This window comes from Fringilla coelebs, assembly GCF_963513975.1.
Source record: "Fringilla coelebs genome assembly, chromosome: 6".
Lineage (NCBI taxonomy): Eukaryota > Metazoa > Chordata > Aves > Passeriformes > Fringillidae > Fringilla > Fringilla coelebs.
In genome coordinates, this window is record NC_140034.1 from 46222582 (window position 1) to 46248229 (window position 25648).

Genomic DNA, 25648 nt, shown 5'->3' on the forward strand with positions numbered 1-25648 from the left:
CACCACTTCCATCCAGAGTCCTCAATCCTTCACACTGCAGCACTCCCTCCATACCCAAGTGCCGTTCTTCCCTCCTCCCCTGCTCTCCAATGCTGTCCTTCAAACAATGCAGGATCACTACTGCCTTCTTCTGTCCTCCAGACCTGCAACACCAGCATATTTCCTTGAGAAAGCAGCCCCTAGAAGAGTCAGAAAGAGGCACCTACCTGTAGAGGAATTCTCAAAGTACTCTCGAGCATTTACTGTTACTGTTCCCACCAGATGGTCACATTAAGAAGCAGTGTAGTTTGCCAACCAATGTCCAACACTGAATAGAAGACAGTAACCAATACTTAAATTTTAGACCAGTTAAAGACTCACACTATGGTGCTCTCCAACAGAGACATAATACACTTTCATTCAGATGGTACATTTATTAAATTAGAATGAAAAAGTTAATGTACTTTAGAGTGCAAGAAACATATTTAGACACTGGACCTCAATACAGAGAAACAATGTCTTCAGATTAATTACAGCAACACAACATCCTCTGTAGGGTATTACATATCAACCAAACAAGCAATAATGTTTATAAGGGGGAAATAAACCCATTCAGTACCATCAGCAGATGCAAAGAGCAGTAGACAAGTTGCAAGGATCTAGCTAGACAAAAAATGTTCCTACCTTTAGCAAGTTGAAGCTCTTGGCAGGACTCAAACTATACTGAGAGCACTAACTTTTAGCAGATGCCTGTCTTACACAGCTGGCTTCAGCTCCAAGCTGCTGGAAGCTGTTGAGCAGAGGAGCAGCATCAAACACAGTATTTTCCCATTAGCATTTTCTCAAAACCTACAACCATGACTGAAAGACAATTTGTTTGTTTTAAATAGAAAACCAGACTATCAGTTCCAATACCTTAATTTCACAGGCCCTAAAATAAGTAAACACTTCCTGCCCTTTTTAATCTCTCTCCAATTCAAACCTAACAACAAACAGCTTAATTGGAAGGATATGTATGCTGGAAAGCTGAGTAGCTGATCACTTTGTTCTTTTTAACAAGAGAAAGTAGCACATATTGATGTAAGAGTTTCATCTCTAATGCTTAATTAAATAAAGACAAAAAGTCCACAGAGCAATATTTAAATATAGTGTAAGATAATGAAATCCATCTACTGGCCATACTGCTCCTACATATCCTATTTTCAACTGATATTTGTACCCTGTTTTGCATAATGTTTGCCTAGGAAAAAAAATACACACTAAAAATATACCTAAGAACAGGAGTCTCCCTCAGAGGGCCAGAGTCAGTTTATTAATAAACCTGGCTAGCTTAACTTTTGCACTTACCCCTCCTGGCAGTTAGGACTGAAAGGTGGTTTTGTTCTGCGTTTGAAATGGAGCTGTAATAGGAAGCAGTACAATTTACCAGCCAATTTACCAGCCATTAAGTTGAACCATGACCACTTGCTTTTATGAAAAGCTGTATTATGAATCCCACCATTTTAATATAAAAATTTAAATATGTACATTTTCCCTGAATTGTTCCGTCCCTAGCAATTCATGCTATCTATGTAAAAGTTAAGAGCACGGGACTCTTCCCGGAGGTATCTAAGCATTAAATCCTTACTAACATTCATCCTTTTGGGTCATGATGTCACAAAACACTCTGCTTTTATAAAGACCAAATGCTTCTACACCTAATCAATCACAAAATTTACCATGATTGTAGGGAAGGGGCAAGACTAGTTTATGAAGAATACCCATTTAACTTTAGAAAACAAAAGCATGGCAATTCTACAACTACAGCACACAGAACTATAGCCTTGAATTTTATTATTCAAAATCCAATTGGAGGATGTTCAAAGACACTTATGCTTTCAATGGGAAATTTAAGATGTTAAGGGATTCATAACAAAACTCAAAACTGTACATTATTAAAAGACAGCTTTAAAAGGTCAGAAACTGGGATGATTTTTGGTGCTGTATTTTAAAAGTTTCAGTATGACTTTTAATGATTAAAAAAATAAATATTCATGCTCTACTGCCAGTGCTATCGAAAGGCTACTTGAATGTAGGTTGCGGGGGGATAAAAATCAGCTTTCCATCAGATAATAAAGAAAATATTTTAAGCATAGGACATAAAATAAAGTATAGGGAAGAAGAGAATATGGGTCATCACTCCCTATTCCAAACCATGCTTTAATGTTCCCATGAATCACTCAAGAGCCTAGATTTCAAGCGTACATTCATTTCAACTCTTGAAAATATAAAGGTCTATGGCTATTGTAGAAAATATTTGAAATCAAACATTAAAGAGACAAAACAGCAACATTGCACATCACTGGAAAAATAAATTGGTGCAGACTATTTAAAGTGCATTACTTTACAAAAACAGTCACCACAGAAATTCATTTGACAGGTGTAACTGGTGCATAACTGTATGATTCTGCAGCTCCAAAATCAACTCTTACTTGAAAAAATTACACTAACAATAAATACAAACACCTCCTCTGAGATTCAGACTGTAACTCAGATATGTAAATTGTCTCTCACACAGAATTTTATTTCCATCTGCATAAAATAATAATAAACTGACTACAGCAGCTGTAGTCTAACAAGTCACTGAGCAATTCATAATGCCATTCTAAGACCCTGAAGCTACTTTTCATGCTTATTTCTTATTACAGGAAAAATACAATCATTTTCCCAGTAATGTAAAGCAATAACTTTGCTGAAACATAGGTATAAAGAAAGAAGCTTTATAACCAGATCATAGATATCTGCTTTTTAAATGTAAGACAACATCTTAAATAATTCTTTACGGCTTCAATAATTTTCCAGGTATAAGTATCTTTACTTCTGCACTTAACCTTTGAAGTAGCCATGGGAATGCAGAAGTAATAGTTAGAGTGCAATTAACTGTAGGAGTACATTAGGGCTTAGTCCTGTTCTCTGCTACAGCAATACATACTGTATGAGTTAAAAGTTACCTCCTAAGATTTTACAGATACATAACAATACTATGTGGGAGGACAAAGCCCCAAATGCACACCAGATAATATATTGCTTTGGTGCCCAATGACTAGATTGAATAGAAGATGCCCATTACAAACAACAACAGTACAACCTAAGAAATTTAGCTTATTAAATTAAAAATCTTCCATCTAAAAGGTGTGAATATATCACAGTAATAACTAAACACCACAGGATAAGAAGGGGTCTCTCCTTTAATTTCTGGCAAAAATAAGCTGCTTGCAGAAACCTAAATACTTTTAACAAATCAGTTGTATTTAAACAGTAAACCTTCCATGGAAAGTTTTTTTTCCCAATCTAACAAACACTAGTAAATCTTGTACTGCATAGAGTTACTTTAGTTACTTTAGTTTATGAAAAGGGGGAGAGAAAGAAACAAAGCAGCATTATTCCCAATCCCATCAGAATACAGCCACACAGGGCACAGCTGACAGTAAAGATGCTTCACTGCTCTATGGCAGGACATAAGCTAAACTGAGTATGTACAGACTGAGAAAGAAAGAGAAGATCCAACTGTCCAAGGAGAAAAAGGGTACAATCTGTCACACACGATGCACTAACAGAAAGCTGTTGGGAAATTCTTCCTCTAGCTAAATCCCTGGCTTGGCAAGTAAAAATAAGTGGCATCGAGGACAGGGACTATACAGGAAGTGAGCATCTATGATTCTTCAGCCATCTGAAGTAAGGAGTTGATAGCTGCATCCTTGTTCCCCCTCTGAGCTTCTAGCACTGAGCGGATTACTTCCCTGTCCATGTTGGGAAACATGTCCTGGATAGATTTCAGGTCCTCTTCACTACACAGGTGCTGAGGGTTGACCGCAGGAGGTGGTATTGCCACCGGGACCATGCCTGGATTACAGACTGCAGGCATCCCTACAGGTTAAAAACAGAAGAAAGAAAGCCACAAAAAATACGTGAGTAGGGGAAAAAAAAAATTAACAAACCCACAACAAAAAATCCCTGTGATTTTGAAGACAAAAGCACCTCATGACTTGTCCCAACCCACCAACTTCAGCATTTATTTATTTTTAACATGCACTCCAGAAGAGGAAGAAGATCACAGAGATTATACCTACATGGTTGCAACTGGAAAACATTTTTCTGTAACAGATTCTCACACCAAGGTTATATTCCAGAAGTTATAAACTACAGTATGGCAACAGATACTGTTCAAAATTAGGTACAACTTACATTAAACAGGTTCACACATAATTCACTAACCAAACACTAAGCTCATCACAGAAAGGTATGGTTGGTTTTCCCACCTCATATTTTAAGTTTCCAGTATATTTATGTTGTGATGAAGAAATGGTTTTACATCAGCAATATTCACAGCTGATATTTAGAAAGACAATGAATGCAATTTCCAGCATATTCAAAGGAAAGCAAAGTACTTTGGTCCACTAGAAGAGTGGACCACACAAATAAGCAATTTTTAGCAGATGTTTTTCCTGGCTAAAGTTCCATCCAGCCTGTAAAGTCACTACGTGGCAAAAGAGCAACACCTCTAGGGGCACACACTAATTTGTTCATCTCTCTTCCAAAGGATAAAATTCATCTGACATGTCATTTTTCCTTAACTTCTTGTACATCTATGTAAAATAAAGCACTGGCAGTTTACAGAGTTTTAGAAAAAGAGTATTTCTAATCCTGTAAAAAGAAATTACTAGACAAAATCCCTTTTTCATCACATAAAAACTTCTATCACTAAGCATAGAACCATTGCTATAAACACTACCTTTTGTTTAGTATAAAACTGAAAACAGATAATAGTACATATCTACATTTCTTTGTTAGCACTTTTGAAAATTGTGTTTTTCACTTTTCTCTATGTAGTTTCAAATCCTTGATTATCTTAGCCCACTCCTTTATGGTGTTAGCTTCTGCAGTTCTCCTGTAGAATTTCTAAGGTAGGGCAAGGAGAAGTACCTACAGCTAGACAGAACCAAGTTCTAGTATTGGTTCTCTATTTGATTTCAAGCATTTTATGCACTATTTCAAAGACTATTCACCTGATATTTTTATAAAGTAGTCTACAATAATTCAAAGACCTTCCTGTACAGTAATGACCAAATTGAGACATTGTCACCAAATAAGTATTAGTTAAGATTAGTTAAGATTATCCTTTACACGTACTTTAACACCAGATTTAATAAATAATTTGATTTCCCTTTTATTATAATGAGATGCTTCTGCAACCTGTGGCAGTCAGAGAGGCTTGGAAAACTGCTAAGGGTTCTTGTTTTGACAAATTGTCTTAGTCCCCTCACTTACGTTTTTAAGAAATCTGATGCATCTCACCAAAGGAGGCGCATCAGATTCAACTCCTTTCATTAGATGAATAATAAACTACTTCTATTTGTTCATCAGCTTTTTAAAATAGATATTAAACCACAAGATTACCTTTATTGTATCAGAATATTGTATAATAGAAAGAATGCTTAGGAAATAGCATTTTACAAATGCAGCTGAGAAGGTGATATACACAGACCACACAATTCTTTCCTATGTACTCAAATATCTATGAATTTTAACATACAGGCCTTTCCTACACAACCATGTCACTTTCTCCTGAAGTTTACCTAGTTACATGCTTGCTTTAAAGCAGTTCATTCTAGTCTTCCTTGGTTTTAATAATTCTAAACAATAGTGAAAATGGCTACTTCAAAATTTTTAATTTAATTTTGAATTGAAACTTCACTTTGCTATCCTCCAGTCCTTGGAAAGCAAAACTTCCTTGACCTATTACAGTCTCCCATTCCAACTAGATTTCAAGAAACACCTTACGTACATATATCTTTATTATTATTTAATTAAATAAATTATTCCAGGTTTTCTGCTTCTTGAAAATAAATAATTTCTGCTTCTTTTACACATTCAATCTTCAAAAGCCTTGTTACAAAACCTCATAACCAGTTTAGATTTAACATATAATCTAATACTTTCATATCCACATATATGGGACATCTACTAATTTTTGTCAGAAACATACTTGACTGCTTTACTTCACACTTCTTAAGATTCTCTAAGTGTTGGTTTTGGATTTTTTTAATTTGGCACACATTTTCTCATTTTCTTTGAACAATTAACTTCTTTTACACAGTTTTTAGTTTGCCTGTTTGCTTTCTACATACGACCTTAATTACTTCTCTGTAAGTTAAACAAAGGGTGAACTATTTGCATCATCATCATTATATATTTTCAAAATAAGGTCTCTTTGAGAACCAGCTTTCATATACTACCCAGGGGTAGATCAGAAGCTGCTTCTCTTCTACTGAATTCCAACTAACTGCTCAAAAATTGTAACAACAAAGCATACGTTTAACCAAGATAATTTTCAAGAGTGCCTCTCTGCAGCCTCAACTCTCTTAACATTAAGACTGAAGTACCTATGTGATTGTAAATATTTCTACTCAGACCTAACATCTAAAAAAAGAGCAAAGAGCACTTTCAATACTTACCTTGTCTCTTCAAGATTTTCTTCACTCTAACTATTTAGTCAGAAATGTCTATATTCACTTTACTGTGTAAAAATGTTTTAACATCCCAGTGACTTGCTTCTTCTGTCAGCATAAAAATGCTATATTATAACTCACATTCAAGGCTGGATGTGCTAAGTATCAACTCTGGTTGACCAGATACTCTAAATGAATATAATTTGACTGCAAGCACTGCACCCAGGATTTCACCTGATATATCTTTTTCTATTTCTTTCCTCAACTTGGACTCCTGTTCTATTTGAAGGGATTCATTACTGATTTGTACACACCTCCCTATTTATGTTCTCCAATTCTGATTTTAAAATTCCCCTTTAAATCATCTCAAATTTTATTAGAAGAAAAAAAAATTGGAACACAGAAGCTTTAAGTCTAACACACAGGCTGCATCTACTCAAAAAGGTTCATACTGAGTAATAGTCTCATAAATTTGTTACCTGCACACTGGAACCATATTTCTGCCCAGCCATCTGCACCACACCTCTACCACAGGTACCTGTCACCTTTTCTGCACCACCCAAAACCCTGGGTCCACAGCTTTTCCTGGCCTTTGGACCATAGTCCCTGGAATTCTGTCTGGCACTATGTGTTTGAACACACAGCCCACACACACCCTGGAGGCAAACCACTGTGCAGTCCTCACCAGCACTGCAAATACACTTCACCCAAATACTCAGCAGCATTTTGCACTGCCTCTTCTAGAGCTTCAACAAATCTCAACTCATTCCTCACACTGCCTACAAACAATGTCAGCATTTAAGGGGAATAAGATGCGCAGCCTCAAAAAAATAAAGTTGCAAAGTACCTGAAAGAATTGAACAATACAAGTTATGTTTTACTTCTAACATAAACTTCTCAATATTTTTTACTAAGTCATCAACACCCTAATATTAGCCAACAATCAGCCTAAACAGTGTATGAACTATCAATACAGGAGGTCAGTTTCAAGTATTAATCCAAACTAAACATGAGGCTCTTTTCTCAATTACCACAGCATCCTACAGCTTACCAGTACTGTTTCAGTGTCCTATCAGTGCCAAAATGAAATCAAGACTAGAACACAGCTTTCCTTATTGCTTTCATCAAAAATAGGTAATTATGAAGCCATCATCTGGACAGGCAGTACTCAAGAAGCATTTTCAATACAAATAATCAATTTAATACACAAGAAATTTCTTGTCCGTATTGTTTCTTACCAAGGATTTTCAAAACTCATTTTCTCAGCTCTTATAATTTTAGCTTACGCTCTCTACAACTAGACTGCACACAACTGGAGCTAGTATCACAGATTTTTAATAAATACCTCCATGATAAATGCTTACTTTTCATGAAACTCAACATTCAAGCTGTACAATACCAATTCAAGAGTACTTTGGGTTTTTCCGCACTCAGACTAAAAGCATCCATAATTTCTGATTTACAAAACAGAAAGTAAGACTTAAGCATTAACTTAAAGAACTATGCACCGAAATTTAGCAAACAGACACATACAAGCAGTCATTAGAGAAAGTTATAATAAGCTTCCAAATTACCAATGTTCAGCAAAAAGCTGCTTTGAGGTAAAAAAAACCTCAAATCACTGATACGTGAAAACTGGAAGTAAACAATGTAAGAATCCACTATCAGTGGAATTGTGAACTCCTGTGTTAATCTCAGATACATGTTATAAATCAGAAGAATGGAGCATTGTTTTCCAATTCAGTGAAATGGCAATGGCAAACATGCTGGCATAAGCAGTGACATTCCAATACATGAAACAATAGCAAGTCAGTTGCTACAAGCAGCAATGAAAGCATCAAAGCAGAATTAACAGGGTAAACTTTTTCCAACTGCATACAAGGCATTACACACTTGTAATTTTATTTTCTTATTCAGTCAAGTGCCCTATGTTTAATTTCTTAACTCATTATCATTCTGTCCCATCCATAGACTCTTTCAGAGTAAACTCAGGAACCTTCTGAGCATGAATTCTTTCATTTAAATGAAAAAATTGGCAACTTTTTTCCAAAAAATAAAATAGGTCTTAATGATATTTGCTCCAGGAAAAATCTCATTACTAAAATATCCATATAATCTAATTTTTTTAAAAGCTGCTTCTTTGCAGGCTACTAGAAAAATTAAGTGCACGAAACAACAGAAAAATGCTAAAATTTCACTGCTCTGAATAAACCAAATATGTTGTGACAACCACAACAGTTTTATCTACAGCATCTTTCTGAAATTCAGGGCATCAAGAAATGATATCATATCTCACAAGAAGTCATTCTAAAATTTTCTGAATGTATTTGATTAAAGACAAATGCTTTTATCAGAGATAGCAGTGTCACAGCAACATTGCACAATTCAGAATCAAAAGTGTAAAGGAAGTCTAAAATGAAGGAAAATTGATTTCCTGTAACATGATTTGCCTCTAGAGTTCTAGTCAGGTACTTAATTTGACATGGATTTACAATAGAAGTGCATGAAAAATATGCATTGATGAAAAAAGTGTCACTTTTTAAAAAGAAAGCTTATTTGAATAATAATTAATGAAATTAAGACTAAGGCAATTAGCAGGTTGTCTTCTCAGTGTCATTGCAAAACTCAGTTTTCTGTTTTCAAGTTTTTTGGAAGTCGTGACTTTACCTGCTTCTCCACTAATGCTGCAGTAGCCAAACAACTGCAAGAATTATGTGTCTATTCTAGAAAAGCAATACCATCACCTAGTATAGATCACTGACATACAGCAGCTTCAGAAGAATATTGTAACCTCAGATTATATCCATCAACATCGTCATTAGCAATCAGTTTAATCATTATAGCTCAAAGCTGAGAAAATGCCTTTCCAACAGGTTAGAGAGGCTTTAATAATTTGCAGAAGATGCATTAAATTGTCCTACTGTGACAACCAAGTGGCAATACCTTGTTGTACAGTCTGCTGTAACAAATAAAGCTGTTTAGATGAGTTCATGCAAAGACTCTTGAGTCAATGAGGATGGGAGTGAGAAAAGAGCTTGGAAACTTACCCAGAGCAAAGTACTCAAGCCCTAAAGACAGGTGAAAATGAAGGGACAAGGGGAAAGGAATAAGACATGGGAAAGAAATATTAATCTATTTTTAAAAGGATATTAATTATTTACCTTCCAAAGGTGAAAGTTGGATAAAATGAGGCAGTTGGGTAAAACCTAAGCTACCTAACACTAAAAAAACTAAATGCTGTTAGGATCCAGTCTCTCAGCTAATTTGCTTCAGCACCCTGAACAAGTTTCCTAAATGTGATTTTTATGCAGAAGTAACAATCAGTGGAAATGCTACTGAAATAAGTAAGCCACCAGGTGTTCACAGCGAAGATTATATTTTACAGACCACAAAGGACAACATACATCCATGGTTCTCTGAACAAATACCAGTAACATCACAAGCTAACCCATGATCCTCTATAAGGACACATAAAGGAACAATGTACATACACAAACAACCTTGCCTCAAAGAAACCCGATATTCCTGACTCTGATAGGACTCAGAAACACACAGGTTTTTAACATATTTTTAATATGAGAGTTTATAAAATAAGTAAAAGCAAGTTTCCTATTTATCCCATTAATATTTAGCTAATAAGAAATACAGCTTGCTTATTGAACTAACATATTTTAGCTGATTGGCTCTGGTACTCTTCACTACAAGAAGATTCTCCAAGCACCAGTATATCAAAATAATCTACAGTTTAAATTAAGTAATCTTTAGAAAAAGAAACAGAAAGAGGGGGTAGATAAACTCAACTTCGGTAACAACAACAGGGTTCAAAAGTTCAAATTTTTGCATACCCAATCCATAGATAAATCACTGCCATAGATAAATAACATGGCAGCTATAGCTTCTAAGCAACAGGTTGGGTTGTTGTCAAAAGTTTTCAATTTTACAAATTTTTAATTAATTACCATGGTGCAAGAATATGCTATAGCCACTTTATTCTTAACACAGCTCCATCTACCACCAGATGTGAGAAACGAGCTTTACTTGTCATCTGCTTACTACAGTGACTACCTGCTTATTTCTACTGTTTACCTCAGCTTGTATGACAGAGTGTGAGAGTAATTAGCTGCTTCGGCATTAATTAGAAGGCTAGTTAATTAGAAAGTTAGTTTTGAACAGAAGTTTTCTGTTACAGAAAAACAGCTTGGCCTTTATGACACACCTAAATTTGACTTAATCATCTCCCTTTAAAGCACAGTTATTTTGGACAGTTAACAAGTAACTGTTAAAACTGTCTGGATAAGCATTTTAGTCCACCAACTCCATTTCCCTCATAGATAAGGCTTTGATTCTGACAGTCCTCTACAGCAGAATTCCCTTCATTTCAAATATAATAAACTATTCAATGATGCTCTTCCACACTTCAGAAGGAAAAGCAGAACTTGTTTACTGACTACATTAATTTAGCTGCCCAGGTAAAAAACCTGAACTACAAATATGCAAAGCAGGAGCATACTGATGTCCATTACCCTTCCTGAAGCAGTCTCAAAAGAAGAGAGCAAACACTATACAGTGTTACAAAGGAAATGTACAGAGTGGGCCCAGATGACACAAACAGTTCAGTTGTGCCAGGAAGGCCAGCATCTCCCATGCACCTTTCTGAAAGAGTTTACGGAATTCAGAAGGAGCATCTAGTTCAATATACAGAAAGTATTTCAAACAACTCCAAGATGTCTTCTAAGATGTACTATTTCCTTTTATAATTTGAAATTACTTTTATTAAGCCATTAAATGTATGAAACAGCAAAAGTATTCTGCAGCCAAGTCACTTTCCAACTCCAAACCTAAACATCCATCTAATTATTATGAGTAGGTCATTGATTAGTGAGTAAGTCAAAGCTTTAGAACTCACAGTGCTTTGGGAAATTTTGATGGTGTCCACAGAAATTCTAGAACAGCAAACACAAAGCACAGTAATATTTAAAGAGAGTAAAAAATACCAAATGTAGGTCAGAGGTGGCTTGTAAAAAGTCTGGCATTTATGAAGTCAAGTAAGTACACTCAAGCTTTCCCAGAACAAAAGAAGAGTTCAAATCCAGGGGTGGAACTTTGCAATGCTTTAAAAATACAAGTCACAGATGCAGGAAAAATTTTGAACACAGAATAGTATTATAGCAGCAACCAAAACAAACATGCTGGATCTTGGTAGAATGGCAATGCTCTACCACAGAGATCCCAAATTCTTAGCTGCTAAAAGGTAAGACTTACTATCACTTGCAAATTATTAGTTATTTTTTCACTTGTCCGAATAGAAAATATTCCCAAGATAAATAATTTACAGAACATCATGATTTGAACATCCAGTACTTGAATAGGAAGTCTGAAGTTCTGTAAGTTTTTTCTGTTCAGTTCTATGTCCAATTTCAATTATACAGGAAACTAGTCTCTGCTTCATGTCTTCAGTTTATACTCTGGTCCAGAAATTTTGTAACAACAATATTCTCATTTTGATCTATTCAAGAAATTTGTTAGCACTTTCTATCAGATCTTTAAACAAGATGACTGTGTTTGAAGTTCACTACAGAAGATCTGGTTTACCACAACAGAATCACGCTTCGGGAAGTTCACTCCGGTTCAAAGCACTTCACTGGCAAGACTTAAAATCTGACAGTTAAGCTACAGAGATAAAAACACACCTAAAATGAAGCAAACTGCAAGTTTTCATCAAGGAATAAAGCATGCAGCCCAACTTTTCCCTATTTTGCTCTAACTTAACTCTGTAAAAATGAAACAGGAGGTACGACTCCTAACTTAACATACCCAGTCTTCTGTTGATGAGGTTTGCTTTTACAATGAATGGAATTTAAAATTCAATAATCTCCTAGTCATTTTAAATTCAATCATCTCCTAGTCTTACAGAAGAAAAATAAAATATATGTATCTGTTGTGTCATCCCTTATCACTTTAATTCTGTCCCACAGACACTATCATAAGTTAAGGTCAAAAATACATGGATTTATCACTTACTTTCCCTGAAAAGTACACATACTACTGAATAGATAGTCATAGAATAAACTGGGGGTTTTAAGAGCCGTAAGTGAAACACAAACTCAACTGAAGTAATCAGTTCCCTAAGTAGGACAAATTCAAACTTATTTACACACTTTAAACTTTTCATCTTTGACAGAAAAATTACAAAACATAAGTTAACACATCTCTACAAATCCAGAACTCCCTTTGGATCAACCAAAAGCACTGACCATACCTGCTGTAGTTATGTAAATACATCAAAAAGAGCTATCTCAGAGCTCCCTAACATTTTTCATTCACTGAGCTGTGAATATTTCACATGCTGTATAGCGAGTTCCCTTCCAAGAAAGCATCTTCAAAGACCACAGAAAAATTAATCCCCTTCTGGGCTACAGAAGCTGCAGCTCCAACAGCACAATTCATTTGAGCCACTTTCTCAAGTGCAGCTTCAGACATGGCTTGCTACCATTTAAGTAAGCAGAACTTCAAGTGCAGCCTGCTAGAGACCTGATCGAAGTTTAAAATAAATACTCAAAAAGAGAAGCCTTCACAACTTGATAGACATTTTAATCCATTTAATCAAACTCATGCAGCTCTATTAAACAGGGTAGAAGACTGAAGGCAGACCTGTACTTAATTTGTTCCCTCTTCTCATAAATTTATATAATGGGAAAAGTGGTTAAGGAAAAATCGTTAATAGCTTCCTTTACATTCTGAAAAAACCAGGAGTAATTTGGTATTTATTTCTGCAACACCCTTCATGGAAGGTTCATAGTCTTCAAGCAGAGAAAACATACCTGCTATAGGCACATATCCAACTCCTTGCTGATATACAGTGGGCATCAGGACCACTGGCTGGGGCTGCATCATCATGGCAGCTGGCAAAGACTTGACAGAAAAGGCACAGATTAGAACAACTCAGGAAATAGCCAAAAAATGCAAGCAATTAAAAGTGTTTGCAAACATTACAAATCCATATTCAACAGAACAATATGACTATGCTGAGTGTTAATCTATATTAAGCAAATCTCTGGCAAACTAACTGAACTACCATCTTTCAAATGACAAATAATTTGCCCGTGAATCAACAAACATGCATCATGTCAAACTCGCCTTTCTCAAGAGTGATGAAATGTTGTCATCAAAATGCATTATTTCAAAATACAGGTTTAATCAGCTTTCATGCCTTAGTCTTGTGAAACAAATATACAACAAATATATATTCATCATAAATATTAGACAAAATCTGATTTTTATTCTTATTTTTTATTTTTAAAAGCCATACACTGCTCCTCAAAGCAAATTTTAGTTTAAATCAATTATTTTTGAGGTAAAATAGTGCTTTAAACATAGTATCAAATTAACTCAATTCCCTTTTACTACCACAATAACCTCAGTCATATTTCAGTTCAGTTTGATTCTTGAAAATATTGAATATTATGAACAGCACATTCACAGGAAGATAGTTTTCAGGGTTAATTATAAACTCTTCTCTCCCCAGGGTAATGAAACAACTGTTCAGATCTGGGGCATCATGTGAATTTCAAACAGCAGGGAATATCTGTTCCCAGCTGTGCACTGAACAGCAGCTTGGAACTTCTGATGACATACAAGTGCAGTAGGAAGCATTCAGGGCTGCACATGTTACACGTTATCCAACAGGTACTTGAAACAAAGGTGACAGGTGAGAACACTCCAGGAGCTGCTAAACAAACCAGTGGAGGTCTGCAGTTCATGACCAGTAGCACCAAATGAACAAGAAAGGAAGTGAAAAACAATGTCATCTCAAAGAGCATTTGAACTACCCAAGAAACATCAAAGACAAAGAAGAGTTGAGTTTCCATCATTCTGCTTTTAAATGGACATGAATTTTTAAAGATTTAGGGGGGAAAGTTACTGTTAGATTCCATAAAGTTCTTTAAAAGTTATTATTAATTTAGAAATGACAATGGACCATTTAGCTGAGGATTTCTTTTTTATACATATAGTAGCACAGTGCTAAGGAAACTTTCCTGTCTGACCATCCCGGAGCCACTCTGGCACCCACTCCAGTCTGTAACTGCTGAGACCAAGGCCTCTTTGCATTGGGTGCCTCCAGTGACCCCAGGGGTGCCACTCTTGGCTCCCTGCACACCCCACACTCACAGTCAGATAAGATTTTCTCATTGGCTCAGCCCTGGGTTTCCCACCACAGTGTCTCAGACATCTGGATCCTTAAAATAATTTAATCATGGTGCAGTAATGCAGGAACAGCTCGAGCTGGTGCCTCCAGGGAGGGACCTCCAACCTAGGAATCCCTGGGTTTTACACTCTCACAGTCTGTGCACCCAGACACTCTGGGGTCTTCCTGTTGACTCCCCAGCTCCTGCTGTGTCCCAGTGTCCAGTCCCCTGGTCGGTGCCACAGGTCTCTGTGCCCTTTGTGGTGCAAAGGGTCAGCACCAGGTCACAGTCCCTTTCCTGGGGCTCCCACCATGTCCCTCAGCCAGGGCACAACCTGCAGCTCTCACTGCATCTGCACACCCAGCTACCTGCTCTCAGTGTACCCCTCAACAACAGGAATAAGCTGGGTAATTGCAAAACAACATAAATACCCATTTGCCACCTCACTACAAAGTATTTATTGTCTTTACAAATATTTTTGACTGCTATTCCCAGAGTTAGGCACAATTATTTTAAATGCCAACACACAGAAACACCCAGTATGGTACAACAGATCTACTTCAGTCTAAAATATCTCCCTCCCACTACTTAAGAAACTTCTGTCCCTTCCCACCCCAAACTCGGCTTACCGTGTATGACATAACCAGATTAATCATTCCTTCCTTGTCATCACCTTGCCTTCCACTCAAGCTATACCATTCATCCTCCACATTTCCTTGTTTCAGAGACTCAGGAATTGTAATGTGTGTCCAAGCAATGCGGTCATCCATTGAAAAGGCTCTCTGAAATATAATTTGAAGAATATGACCAAATTAAATGTCCTGAAAGAAACCCCAAACTTCAAATTATCCTTGACTAACACTTCAGTTTTATGCTATTAACTTTGTTAATTTTATTCCCTTTGACACTAGTGAAGTGTCAATAAATATTCTGGCCTTCTCCTTTCCAACAAGGATGAAGGACACTTTTAAGTGGGATAACAGATTGATTGCAAATATTTAATAGTAAGAAACTGAAAACCTGAAGCAGAGCACTCTAGAAATACAGCATCCTAGTATCATCATAGGCTGTGTAAATCTCATGACATCACCTCAGAGGCCATTACATTAACATAAACATCTTATGTTTACTATGGTAGCCTGTGAACTCCAGCAGATAGAAGTACTGATCTGCCCCCCTGCTGCAGCAATGAAACAGACACTTGAACCAATCAGCTAAGCCCTCAAAGCAGCATCCAAAATCCTCACTTGTGTAGTGACCACATGGCTGCTGCACTGTCATGCTTTACTACACACAGTGAGAGAGGCAGCAAAAAAACATGGCAAACCATGACTTTAGCCTCAGCTGTAGCCTCTTAGTTTCTCCTAATAAATCCTAGTGACTACACACAGTCTGTAGTTGACAATTTTAGTCTCAGGAATTCCAAGCTTGGGAAAGCTTCCAAGTTCTTTCCAGGTTACAACAACACCGAAGAATTTTCAAGTAAAACAGCATTGTACAACAGGCTATATTTAATAGGCACAGTGAAGGACACAAAGCTGCAGGGCATTCTGATAGCCAAAAGGAGCTTAAATAGCACTCAGACATCTTTTGCTTCTCTTCCTTTGCAGGCAAGCCTGCTAATGCTCCTTTATCAGCTACCAAAGAAAAGCAACAGTTCTGATGTTCTTGGGGAAGAGCAAAGACTTGTGAATTGCTGCTTTTGGAATTCTGAAAAATTTTTATTATCTTTCAGAGAACATGGCTAAGGAACTGTCTGTGCTAACTCATTCCTTTTTTGCAAGGTTTCAACCAAACCTCAGTCCAAACCGGAGTTGGGGAGGGGTAGGAAAAATATATAGCAGTTCTGACCTCATCAAATATCTCTAGATAAAAGGAGTCCACACCCGGGGGAACAGTGCACTGAATAACTTTGTTCCAGCGGGGGTTCTTGGCTCCATTATGTGCTGTTGGAGTTTCATACACAGCATATCCCAGCCGTATTCGGCAATACGGATCCATGCGCGTCATTCCGTAATTCTTTGCCAGTTTGGCCTGAAAAGGAAAGAAACCCAGGAAGTGTATAATATTGCCATTAACTTGAGAAGTTAATTGCTGTTAGTTCACAGTAAGAACCAAATATTGAACAAAGGACTAGATTAAACTCTGTGACAGAGAGAAAACAGTTTAAAAAATAAAGACAAACAGCATTCAGATTAAAACATAAACCAGTAACACCATTAAGTGTCTGGGAGACCTTGAAAAGGGAACATCATTTTAGCCTGTTTATTGTAGGAAATACATATCTTCACTGTAGCTAAAATAAATTACTTCATACCAAACCGCAAAATACATGATTACAAGGACATTGTAACAAGTTCAATTTTTCTCTGCATATCTGATCTCCAATACACAATCACAAGTGTAACATTGTAGGCAGCCTCTCCTCTTTCACTTAAGTTCTTTTAAATGATGAATTACAGAAATCCAGTATCTTCAAGAACATGACACAATCCAAAAGCACAACCTGCAAAAGCAGTTCAATTGAGGTAAACTAGTCATAGTAGATCGTACGTTTCAAAGTGATTACACACTTATTTCAGCATGTGCATTTAAGAGTAGTTAACTCAATGGACAACTTAAGGCCTAATTTCACTATAAAAACAGATGCTGTATAGAATCAGAAGAGATCCAACATTCTTTTGCTGTAACATCAGGAGACCAGAACAAAACAAGGTGATGACAGCCCTGAACACAACACTGAGTACTGCTGCACAGCTGTGCTGAAGCAGAAGTTGGGCTTTTTGCATATGCTGTTTTTCTGACCTATACTAAGCAGCCCATGGTTCTTTTATAGGAAGACAAGTGACAAAACATGGTGCCACAGGGCATCTCCAACCTAGAAGATGTTTACAGATGCACAGCAGTGGAGGCTGTGCACTGTATAACAAAGGCTGCACTTCAGGCTTGGAAAGCCCTTTTCTCCTTCAGGGAACATGCTGGTTCATCAATTCATACATTAGAGCTGGTGAGAAAGGTGTCAAACTGTTTATTGTAAATGTGGATTTAAAAATAAAAGAAGAAAGCTGGCATCCAAACTAAACACTATCTGTAATCTCACTTTGTGGGGTTAGACAGTTTATCAAACCTTCATCAAAAAAAAGGCGATAATCAGCTGTGCTTAGACAAACTCACCAACCCCCCTAAATATCTGCAAGGAAAAAAAAGCAGCAATTTAGCCCCCCAGAAACTTTTTCTGATCTTCCATCAGCTTATTAGTAACAGAGTTAAGGCATGCTGTTTGATATAGTTTATCAACACATTTAAATACAGTACACTTCAACCAGATTTTCATCTTCTACAGATTAACTATATCACAGCAGGTCTCGTATCCAGAATGTGACATGTCTCAATAGGCAGCCAAGATTCCATAGCATTCCTGCATAAATTCCTAGACAAATAGAGAAGAGTACCTCTTGTCTGTCGTACTGCCTTCAGAAGGACCATGACAGTCTAAGAGAAGTGTACAGACAAGGAATCTCAAAGTTCAAATAAGGAAAAATAATATATATGACAATAAGACTTTGGATCAACAAGCTGGAGAACAATTTTGAGAAGGCTGTGGAACAATACATAAGGGAACTGCAAAGGATGTGGAACAATACATAAGGGAACTGCAATTCCCTATAATATCCTCAAAATTACTAATGTCTTCCAATATTAAGTACAGGAACTACAGGAAGCCTAGGAACAGAAGTTTTCAAAGAAATCTGTTCACTGCAAAAATCCTCATGAGTTTATTTGATTGTGTGCTATAATAGCAAAGTTTACAGGAAATCACTACATCAGGCAGCGATGAAACATGAAACTGGACAAAATGCTGATGTACAGAAAAATGAAGCTACAAAACCCTTAAGAATTACTACCTATTTACATGTAACTTAGTAACTCAAATTCCAACACAAAATCTTTTCATGACCACCAATTTTAAAAATTGCACTAATAATTTAAAATTAATTAATTGTACAAAGATGGCATAATTTTTACCTGTACTACAGTAATACTGAGTCTTCCTACTGTACCCATTGCTCCTCCATACTGTAGCTGCTGAGCTGCCTGGGCATCCAGCTGGATTTGCTGTTGCTGCTGGGTTGGGGTAATGCGAAGAAAATCTTGAGGAAGCTCACCAACAAATACCTTAAAAAAGAAAGAGAGGGAAGAAAAGAAGACTTTAAACTTTTATAATAGGAAAGAGATAAATATAAGTCAAAGTGTAACAAATTCAGGAGAATTTAGTCTTGTTTTGACAGCATGAACAAAGAACTAATTAAATGACAAAACTGCCAACTCATGTAGCAAATGTTCTCCTTTTCAGAAACAAAATTTCCAACATAAGCCTCTGAAAAAAAGTAGGACAGAGAGCCAAAGCTGCTCTGCAACTAAACATTTAAGTAGTCCATACAAAAGTCAGAACCACTAAGTTTTACAACACATTCATATATGATATCTGATGTCATGCAGTTCTTTCAATTATTCATCACCCACGTTGTGTCCAATTGTTCCTGTTCCAAGACATAGCACAATGCTTTCATCTGAAAGGTCACTTTCACAGTCACCTTCAAAGACAGACTGTAAAACAGGATTTCCTATGGACCAAATCCTGCAACGCAATAAAGATGCCCTAACGCTTTTCCAGTGCTAAACACAGCCAGCCTTCAAAACAACAATGTGGGAATTAAAAATCTAGTCTATCATGAAAATGAGCCAGGGACAAAAAGTATAGTAGGGAACTTTTGTTACATGAGTCAATATGAATCAGCACTCCCCATGGATTTTCTGTTAGCTTTACAGTATTAAGGGAAAGTTTCTACCCATCACTTGTCAATTCAACAATTCAGGTTGTTTCTGGGTTTTAAATGCTCAGTAAACATTATCAATTCAAATACATGTAGAGAGATTTTCATTTTAAAATACCAAATATCTATAATAAAAATTTAAAAGGGAAAAAAGTGTCATAGAAAATTTATAATTAAGCTATTCATTTCTGCTGTCTATGGAGTGGATGACATATTTAACACAGAACTGTCTACCTGATGAAGATAAAAGACAACACAATTTCTCATGTTGCAATCCCAAACAAGATTACTCAATCATGTATCTGGCAGATGCATGCCTACAGAACATAATTTAAGAAGCGAACAGGCCTTGAGGACATAGCTTTTCAAGATTACACAGCATTTGCATGTCAACATTGCATCTTGGAGACAGAAATTGCAGCTCTTGCCAAATCACATGTATGACTATTTTGTATGATTATCTGAGAGCCTCAGGATCCTGGCAACAGTAGATGACACATGCCAGAAAGGAAGTTTATCTGAAAAGTTCAGGAGGAAGCACTGAATGCCTGCTGTTGGTCTGTTGGGAAGCAGAGTAAAAAGGGACTCAGTTTTGCTTACAAGCACTGTAAAATTTTATAATTAAAAACCTAAGCAGGTGAAGTTTTAAGAAGTGGAAAGAAAAAATGGGCTAGAAGTTAATAATAAAAGAAAGTTTATTTAAGTTTGGCAGGCAATGAGACATGGTGTTATAACAGCCGTCTCACTGGAATACATATCACTTTAAAATAAAACATAATCTATTCAGGCAAGATCTGAAATGGCCCCAGAATAAGCAAGGAAATGGAATTTACAACACAGCAGGTCCCCCTCCAGCCCTGGTCTTTACAAAGTTTCCAATCTGGTACAATCAGCACCTCTAGGAATAGACATCATAACATTTCCCACAGTCAGAAGTGATGGCAGCATCCCTGAAATCCCATTTCCATATTATGCAAGCTCGCTCTGTCAAACTCCCGGAAAACAAGATAGCCTTTTTTGTCTCCATCTTCACCTGGATATTGGAAAGCTAAAGTCATTCACAACAGAAGTCTAATAATAGCTTTTGCTTTTGAAATTTTATTTCATAAAAGTTAACCAATACCTGTTCTAAAATAAAATAAACAAATTGGTCTCTGTACTGAAGTCCAAAGGGGAAAAAGTCCATGAAGGGGACCGAAGTTTACTAAGCTAAACTGATTCTAGGTTATTCAGTTACCTCACACAAAGCCACACTCTTATCCTAGAACTGCAGAGCTGACATACATAGAAACTAAAACCATCTAGTATAACTAAGTTAGCAAAAGATCTGAGTGGTAAACCCCTTCAAAAGGGAAGAGTGGCGAAGAGGAGATGCACGCACTCATATATTCAATTCTGACTAAGATTTGATTCACAGATGCTTACTGAAGGAAATACATTACTCAGTATGTTCTTACACTAATTATCAGCTGATACCATATTGATGGAGACAAATCAGTATCATGCAATCTTTTTATCTGTAAAGAAAACAGATCAATTTACATCTTCCTCAAAGCATTTAAAAGCAGGCACATAATTGCCACCTCCCAACCTGAATTAAAAATACAAAGTTACGTAACCAGAATTCAACCACAGTTTTTATTTTAAAAGCAAGGAAAACATATATGACAAGTTTGTGTCACTGATCCTACTCCACAACCACTTTGAAACAAACGCACTTCCCTCTAATGGCACTTCAGAAAGAACGTGAAATTCAAGCATGTTCTGTCCCAAGCTGCAGAACAAAAAATAATTCCATTTAACAACAGGACAGGGATGGGACTACAATTCAGAAGACAAAAATAAGCCTGCCTTATAATCACTGTCTTATAAACTTAACTGACAGCATTGTATCTTAAAAATATGTATTATCTGGAAATAGAATAACATTGCCCCTCCCATCTGCTACAATCACTTAAGAGGCATTTTTGTGGACCTTCACAGTAGAATGCTGCAGGTATAAAAACTGCATCTCAACTTCTTCAAACTGAAAATGGTGTGATATTCTACAGCTATTTGACGTAACTGAGCATGGGGCTGTCTTAGTCTCACCTTCCTACTTATGCAACATGAAATGGTGCCAGAGAGTTGTAAATTGGGTCAGTGTAAAAGCCTGATCAGAAGAAACAAGGGCTGGAGGTAAAGGCAATGGGAGCTAAGTTGTCAGAACCTTCAACTCTCTGATTGTGCAAGTACTGGCACCTGCATTAGGGAGGGAAAGGGACACAGAACCAAACACAGTCACAAATGTCCCGTGTTACAGAAACACTTCCCAGACACAATACACTCAAGGAACCATAATTAAGGTTTCCACACTAGCAATTACCAAGGAAGTCTAACATGAAACTTCTTCAAAACATCAAAGAGCTTTAAACACCTAACTATTCAAAAATTTCTGACTATTCTCCTTTAAATGTCTTTACTGTTTTTAAGAGAGAAAAAGCAAATGAAAGAATTTTGAACTATTATTCTATGCTTTGCACACTGAAGAAAAAATTGGAACGAGATAGGAAGCATCCAGACATCCTGAAAGAGCTGATATTTGTTCAAGGCTGCTCTTTAACATCTTTGAAAGGCCATGGAGATAAGAGGAACTACCCTATATCAGGAGAAAGACAAATCTCATACCCAGCATTCCAAAGGGCAAGAAGGATGACCTGAGGAAGCACAGGCAGGTCAGCTTCACCTCAGTCACTGAGAAATTCATGGAGCAAGTACTTCTGGAAGACATTCCTTGACACATGAAGAGGAAAAAGCCAATCATGGATTAGGAAAAGCCTTGATAAAGGCTGGCTATAAAAGACTAAAAAGCTGATGAGTCATCTGCCCTCTCCAAAACAAGAATCTATGACTAAGCAAAGCGCAGAAGGTATCAAAGCAGGATCATTACAATCTGAATGGGTGGACTACTGGATGGATGAAACGCTGACAGAAGCACTGAGCTCAGAAGCTGAAGTTCAGTGGTTAAGGACACTGGAGGTTGGTTAGAAGTGAAGCAGTTCAGAGATCTGTACAGAAACTAACTTATGTGTCTAATACTTTTCCTCAGCAACAAAATGTGAAGACAAAAGGCATCCCTATCAGTTTTGAGGATGACACTAAATTTTGGGAGAAATGACTGGTATACTTGAGGACAGGACCAACAAGAGAGATGGAAGAATTCACTGGCAGGAATTGCATGTAATTCAACAAGGGCAAAGACCTGCATTTTGACACCAGTGGCACCAGTACAGACTGGAGAACAACTGTCAGGACTGCCTGTACCTCTACAGAGGTGGAGAGCAAGCAAAACATGGATGAGCAAAGGACACTTGCAGCAATGAATCCCAAAATAAAACTGCAGTGGATCAACAAGAACCCAGCCAGCAAGCTGAGGAAAGGAAACAATTGCTGGACCACACCTGGAACACTGTGACCGCTTGGAGCCCAGAAGAACATGAAAAAGAATGAACTTCAGGAAGACCAGCAAAGATCCACCAAGAAGGCCCATGAAAAGGGCTGGAGCACTTGTGAGGCCAGGCTGAGGACTTGTTTAGAATAGAAGAAAGTTAGAATGCACCTTGTAGCAGCTTTCTGGTATCTGTGAAAAGGTCATTGAGAAAACAGACCCAGGTTGTCTTCTGAGATGCAATACAAAGGAGATCTCAATCATTATACTGAAATGGGGCAGATTTCACATGGAAAAAAGGAGGGGGTAAAAAATACCTGCAAACTATGGCAGGAACTATGGTATACAAGCATAAGTTAAAAATAAAAGACAGAATGAGTGTCCATATGACACCTGTGTCTATGCCTGGAGAAGTGAAGGCTCCACCAGGGAGACCACAGAGCACCTTCCAGTCCCCGAAGGAGCCTACAAGAAAGCTGGAAAGGATCTTTTGACAAGAGCCTGTAAAAGTTTTGAAGAGTCACAAGAAAAAAATCCATCAGAGTTACCTGTCATCAAAGTAGCGACCATTAGGGAAAGTAGGAGCAGAAATCTATGCAGTCCCAGCTTGGTACTGAATCTAATTTGGAAGGTCCTGGTGTACTTGCCAGAATGGTGGATAATCATGGAGAATAACCGTGAAGAGTAATTTTGAATATGACTGGCTAGATAAGGAATCACAAATATAAAGTTTTGGTGGCTGAGTCATAATCTAAAGCCTGGTGAAATTGTTTATTAATACTCCTACTTGTAAAAGGTATCACTTAGCAGTCCTTACATATTCAGCTAAAGTTTAGATTAAAAAAGCTGTTTTATTCGTACAAGATTACAAAAGTGAAAATACACTAATTCCACAACATCCTGAAAAGGGTCAGAGATATCAATATTCTAGCAGAGTATTTGAAATAACAGACAAGATGAATTCTGTTTAATCTAAAAAACTAAACAGCAATAAGAAATTTTAATTACACAACAAGCAAGCAGTGTCACAAATTAGAAAGTGCAGGAATAAGATTGGCAACAGCCCACTTTAGTTTCTTTCTTCTTCATGAAACAACCTTGAATATTTTCTTGCTTGTTCAAACAGAAAGAGTGAACTGTTGTCTCCAGCAGTTAAGAAAAAAGTGGTTCCCAATCCTTTAGCACCATTTAGTGGCTATTCATTTGTAATGCAGTTGCGTATATAGAAAACAGTAGAATTTTATCTTCCTCTCTGAAAAGAATTAAGAAAGGCTGGAATGTACCCTATCAACACCCTCAGCTGTGAATGCCTACTTAATATTGCATAATTTATTCATTCATTTGAAAACATTCAAATCTCTAAAGTGGGTAAGGAAGAAAAGCAAGTACAACAATGTCAGCAACACATTAAAAAAAAAAAAAAACCACCAAAACTTGGAAGCTCAGAAAGCCAAACCTGCATGAGATAAATTATCATATGCCTTTTGTCAGGCTTCAGTCAAGTTTAGGAAACAAAAGATTCCCAATAGATCATACAGGAGTACCTGGGAAATTCTAGAACAAGATATCTAGAAGAGTAGCATTCAAGGAAGACCCGGCAGTTATGATAAATAAAACAAATAAGGCACTCTAAAGAATGAAATTGATGACTATATATCATATTACTGTCATAAGAGAAGGGACAGCAGTACAGTTTTTCAAGATTAGCAGTAATTCACCTCACTGTTCTTTCTACAAGGCTGCATAATTTTTTTTTAAAGTAGCTGTTTCTACATAATAAAATACAGCAGTGTAAAGTTACTGCTATTTAAAACCCCCTCATTTCACCATAAGCAATATCATTCTGTCAATGACTACCAGATCCTTTCAGACAGGAGGAACGGACAGGAACAGCACATCTGTCGAAACCTCATGTTATAACACCTTATATATAGAACATCCCGGTGTGAGGTATGATTATCCCTGGGCAAAACCAGACAGTAACATATTCCCAATTAACTGTCAGCAGCACCTCCCAGAAGGCTGGTAAATTGGTTTTACGACGGCTCAGCTCCCGTCCAACACGCACGCCTACATCCTACACTGGATGCGCCGTTCCAGCTTTCAGGCGGCAGCTCCAGGGACAGCGGCGCGACCGTGCCCCGCCGAGCCGCGAGCAAAGCGAGCTGCGCTCCGCTTCCACGGGAAAGCCATTTAGCTGCGGTTCAGCGTAAGCATTTCCCTCTGTGGAAAGGCCTTTGGACAAAGAACGGGCAGGAGAGCCGCCTCAAGGACTCCGCGCAGTTAGGAGGGACTTCCCCTCCCCTTTCCCAAAGCCTCCTCGCAGGCGGGGAACAGGAGAAGGCAGACTTCCCTCCCCCGCATGCCAGCAGCCTGGAGAAGATAAGAGGGCTCTTCCTCTCCCCCCTGTGGCGCGGCCGGAGCTGGGGCAGCGGGACAAACACGGAGCCTCCCTCCCACAGCGGCGCTGGCAGAGGCCGGGCGGGCCCATCGGGGTCTCCACGCCGGGCCTCGCCCGCCCAGCGCGGCGAGCGGTAACAGGAGATACCCCTGAGCGGGCCCCGCGGCGGCGCCGCGCCCGCAGCACTCACCGGGCCCCGCTGGGTGGTGACGGTGGTCGCCATGGCGCCTCGCCGGGGCCGCGGCCGAGACCCTTCCTCCTCCTCCTCCTCCCGCCCCGCCAGGCCGCCGATGTCTCTCCCAGCCCCGGTCCCGGTCCCGCCGCCCGTCACT

The 25648-nt window shown here is 37.9% G+C and overlaps 1 protein-coding gene across 2 annotated transcripts; it reads right to left on the bottom strand.

The window, feature by feature from the left end:
* Positions 1-404: 404 nt before the first annotated feature.
* On the bottom strand, positions 405-25648 carry TOLLIP (toll interacting protein). 2 transcript variants are annotated; one of them, XM_084207160.1, is made up of 7 exons: positions 25507-25648; positions 18680-18829; positions 16505-16687; positions 15283-15435; positions 13289-13379; positions 9515-9535; positions 405-3885 (listed from the first exon to the last, which is right to left on the bottom strand). In XM_084207160.1, exons 1-7 carry the CDS (start codon positions 25537-25539, stop codon positions 3671-3673), a joined length of 846 nt encoding a protein of 281 aa, XP_084063286.1. In that variant the 5' UTR covers positions 25540-25648; the 3' UTR covers positions 405-3670. The 2 variants fall into 2 exon arrangements, with proteins under 2 accessions (XP_084063286.1, XP_084063287.1); XM_084207161.1 differs by lacking the exon at positions 9515-9535.

Excerpts from the sequence above, each read along its gene's own strand:
- TOLLIP (XM_084207160.1), bottom strand. The coding sequence starts at position 25,539 with ATGGCGACCACCGTCACCACCCAGCGGGGCCCG. Across the intron at positions 16,688-18,679 it reads TCAGTATTACTGTAGTACAG|GCCAAACTGGCAAAGAATTA; the intron begins GTAAAAATTATG and ends TTTCCTTTTCAG. Across the intron at positions 9,536-13,288 it reads TGGATATGTGCCTATAGCAG|GGCTTGAGTACTTTGCTCTG; the intron begins GTATGTTTTCTC and ends ACCTGTCTTTAG.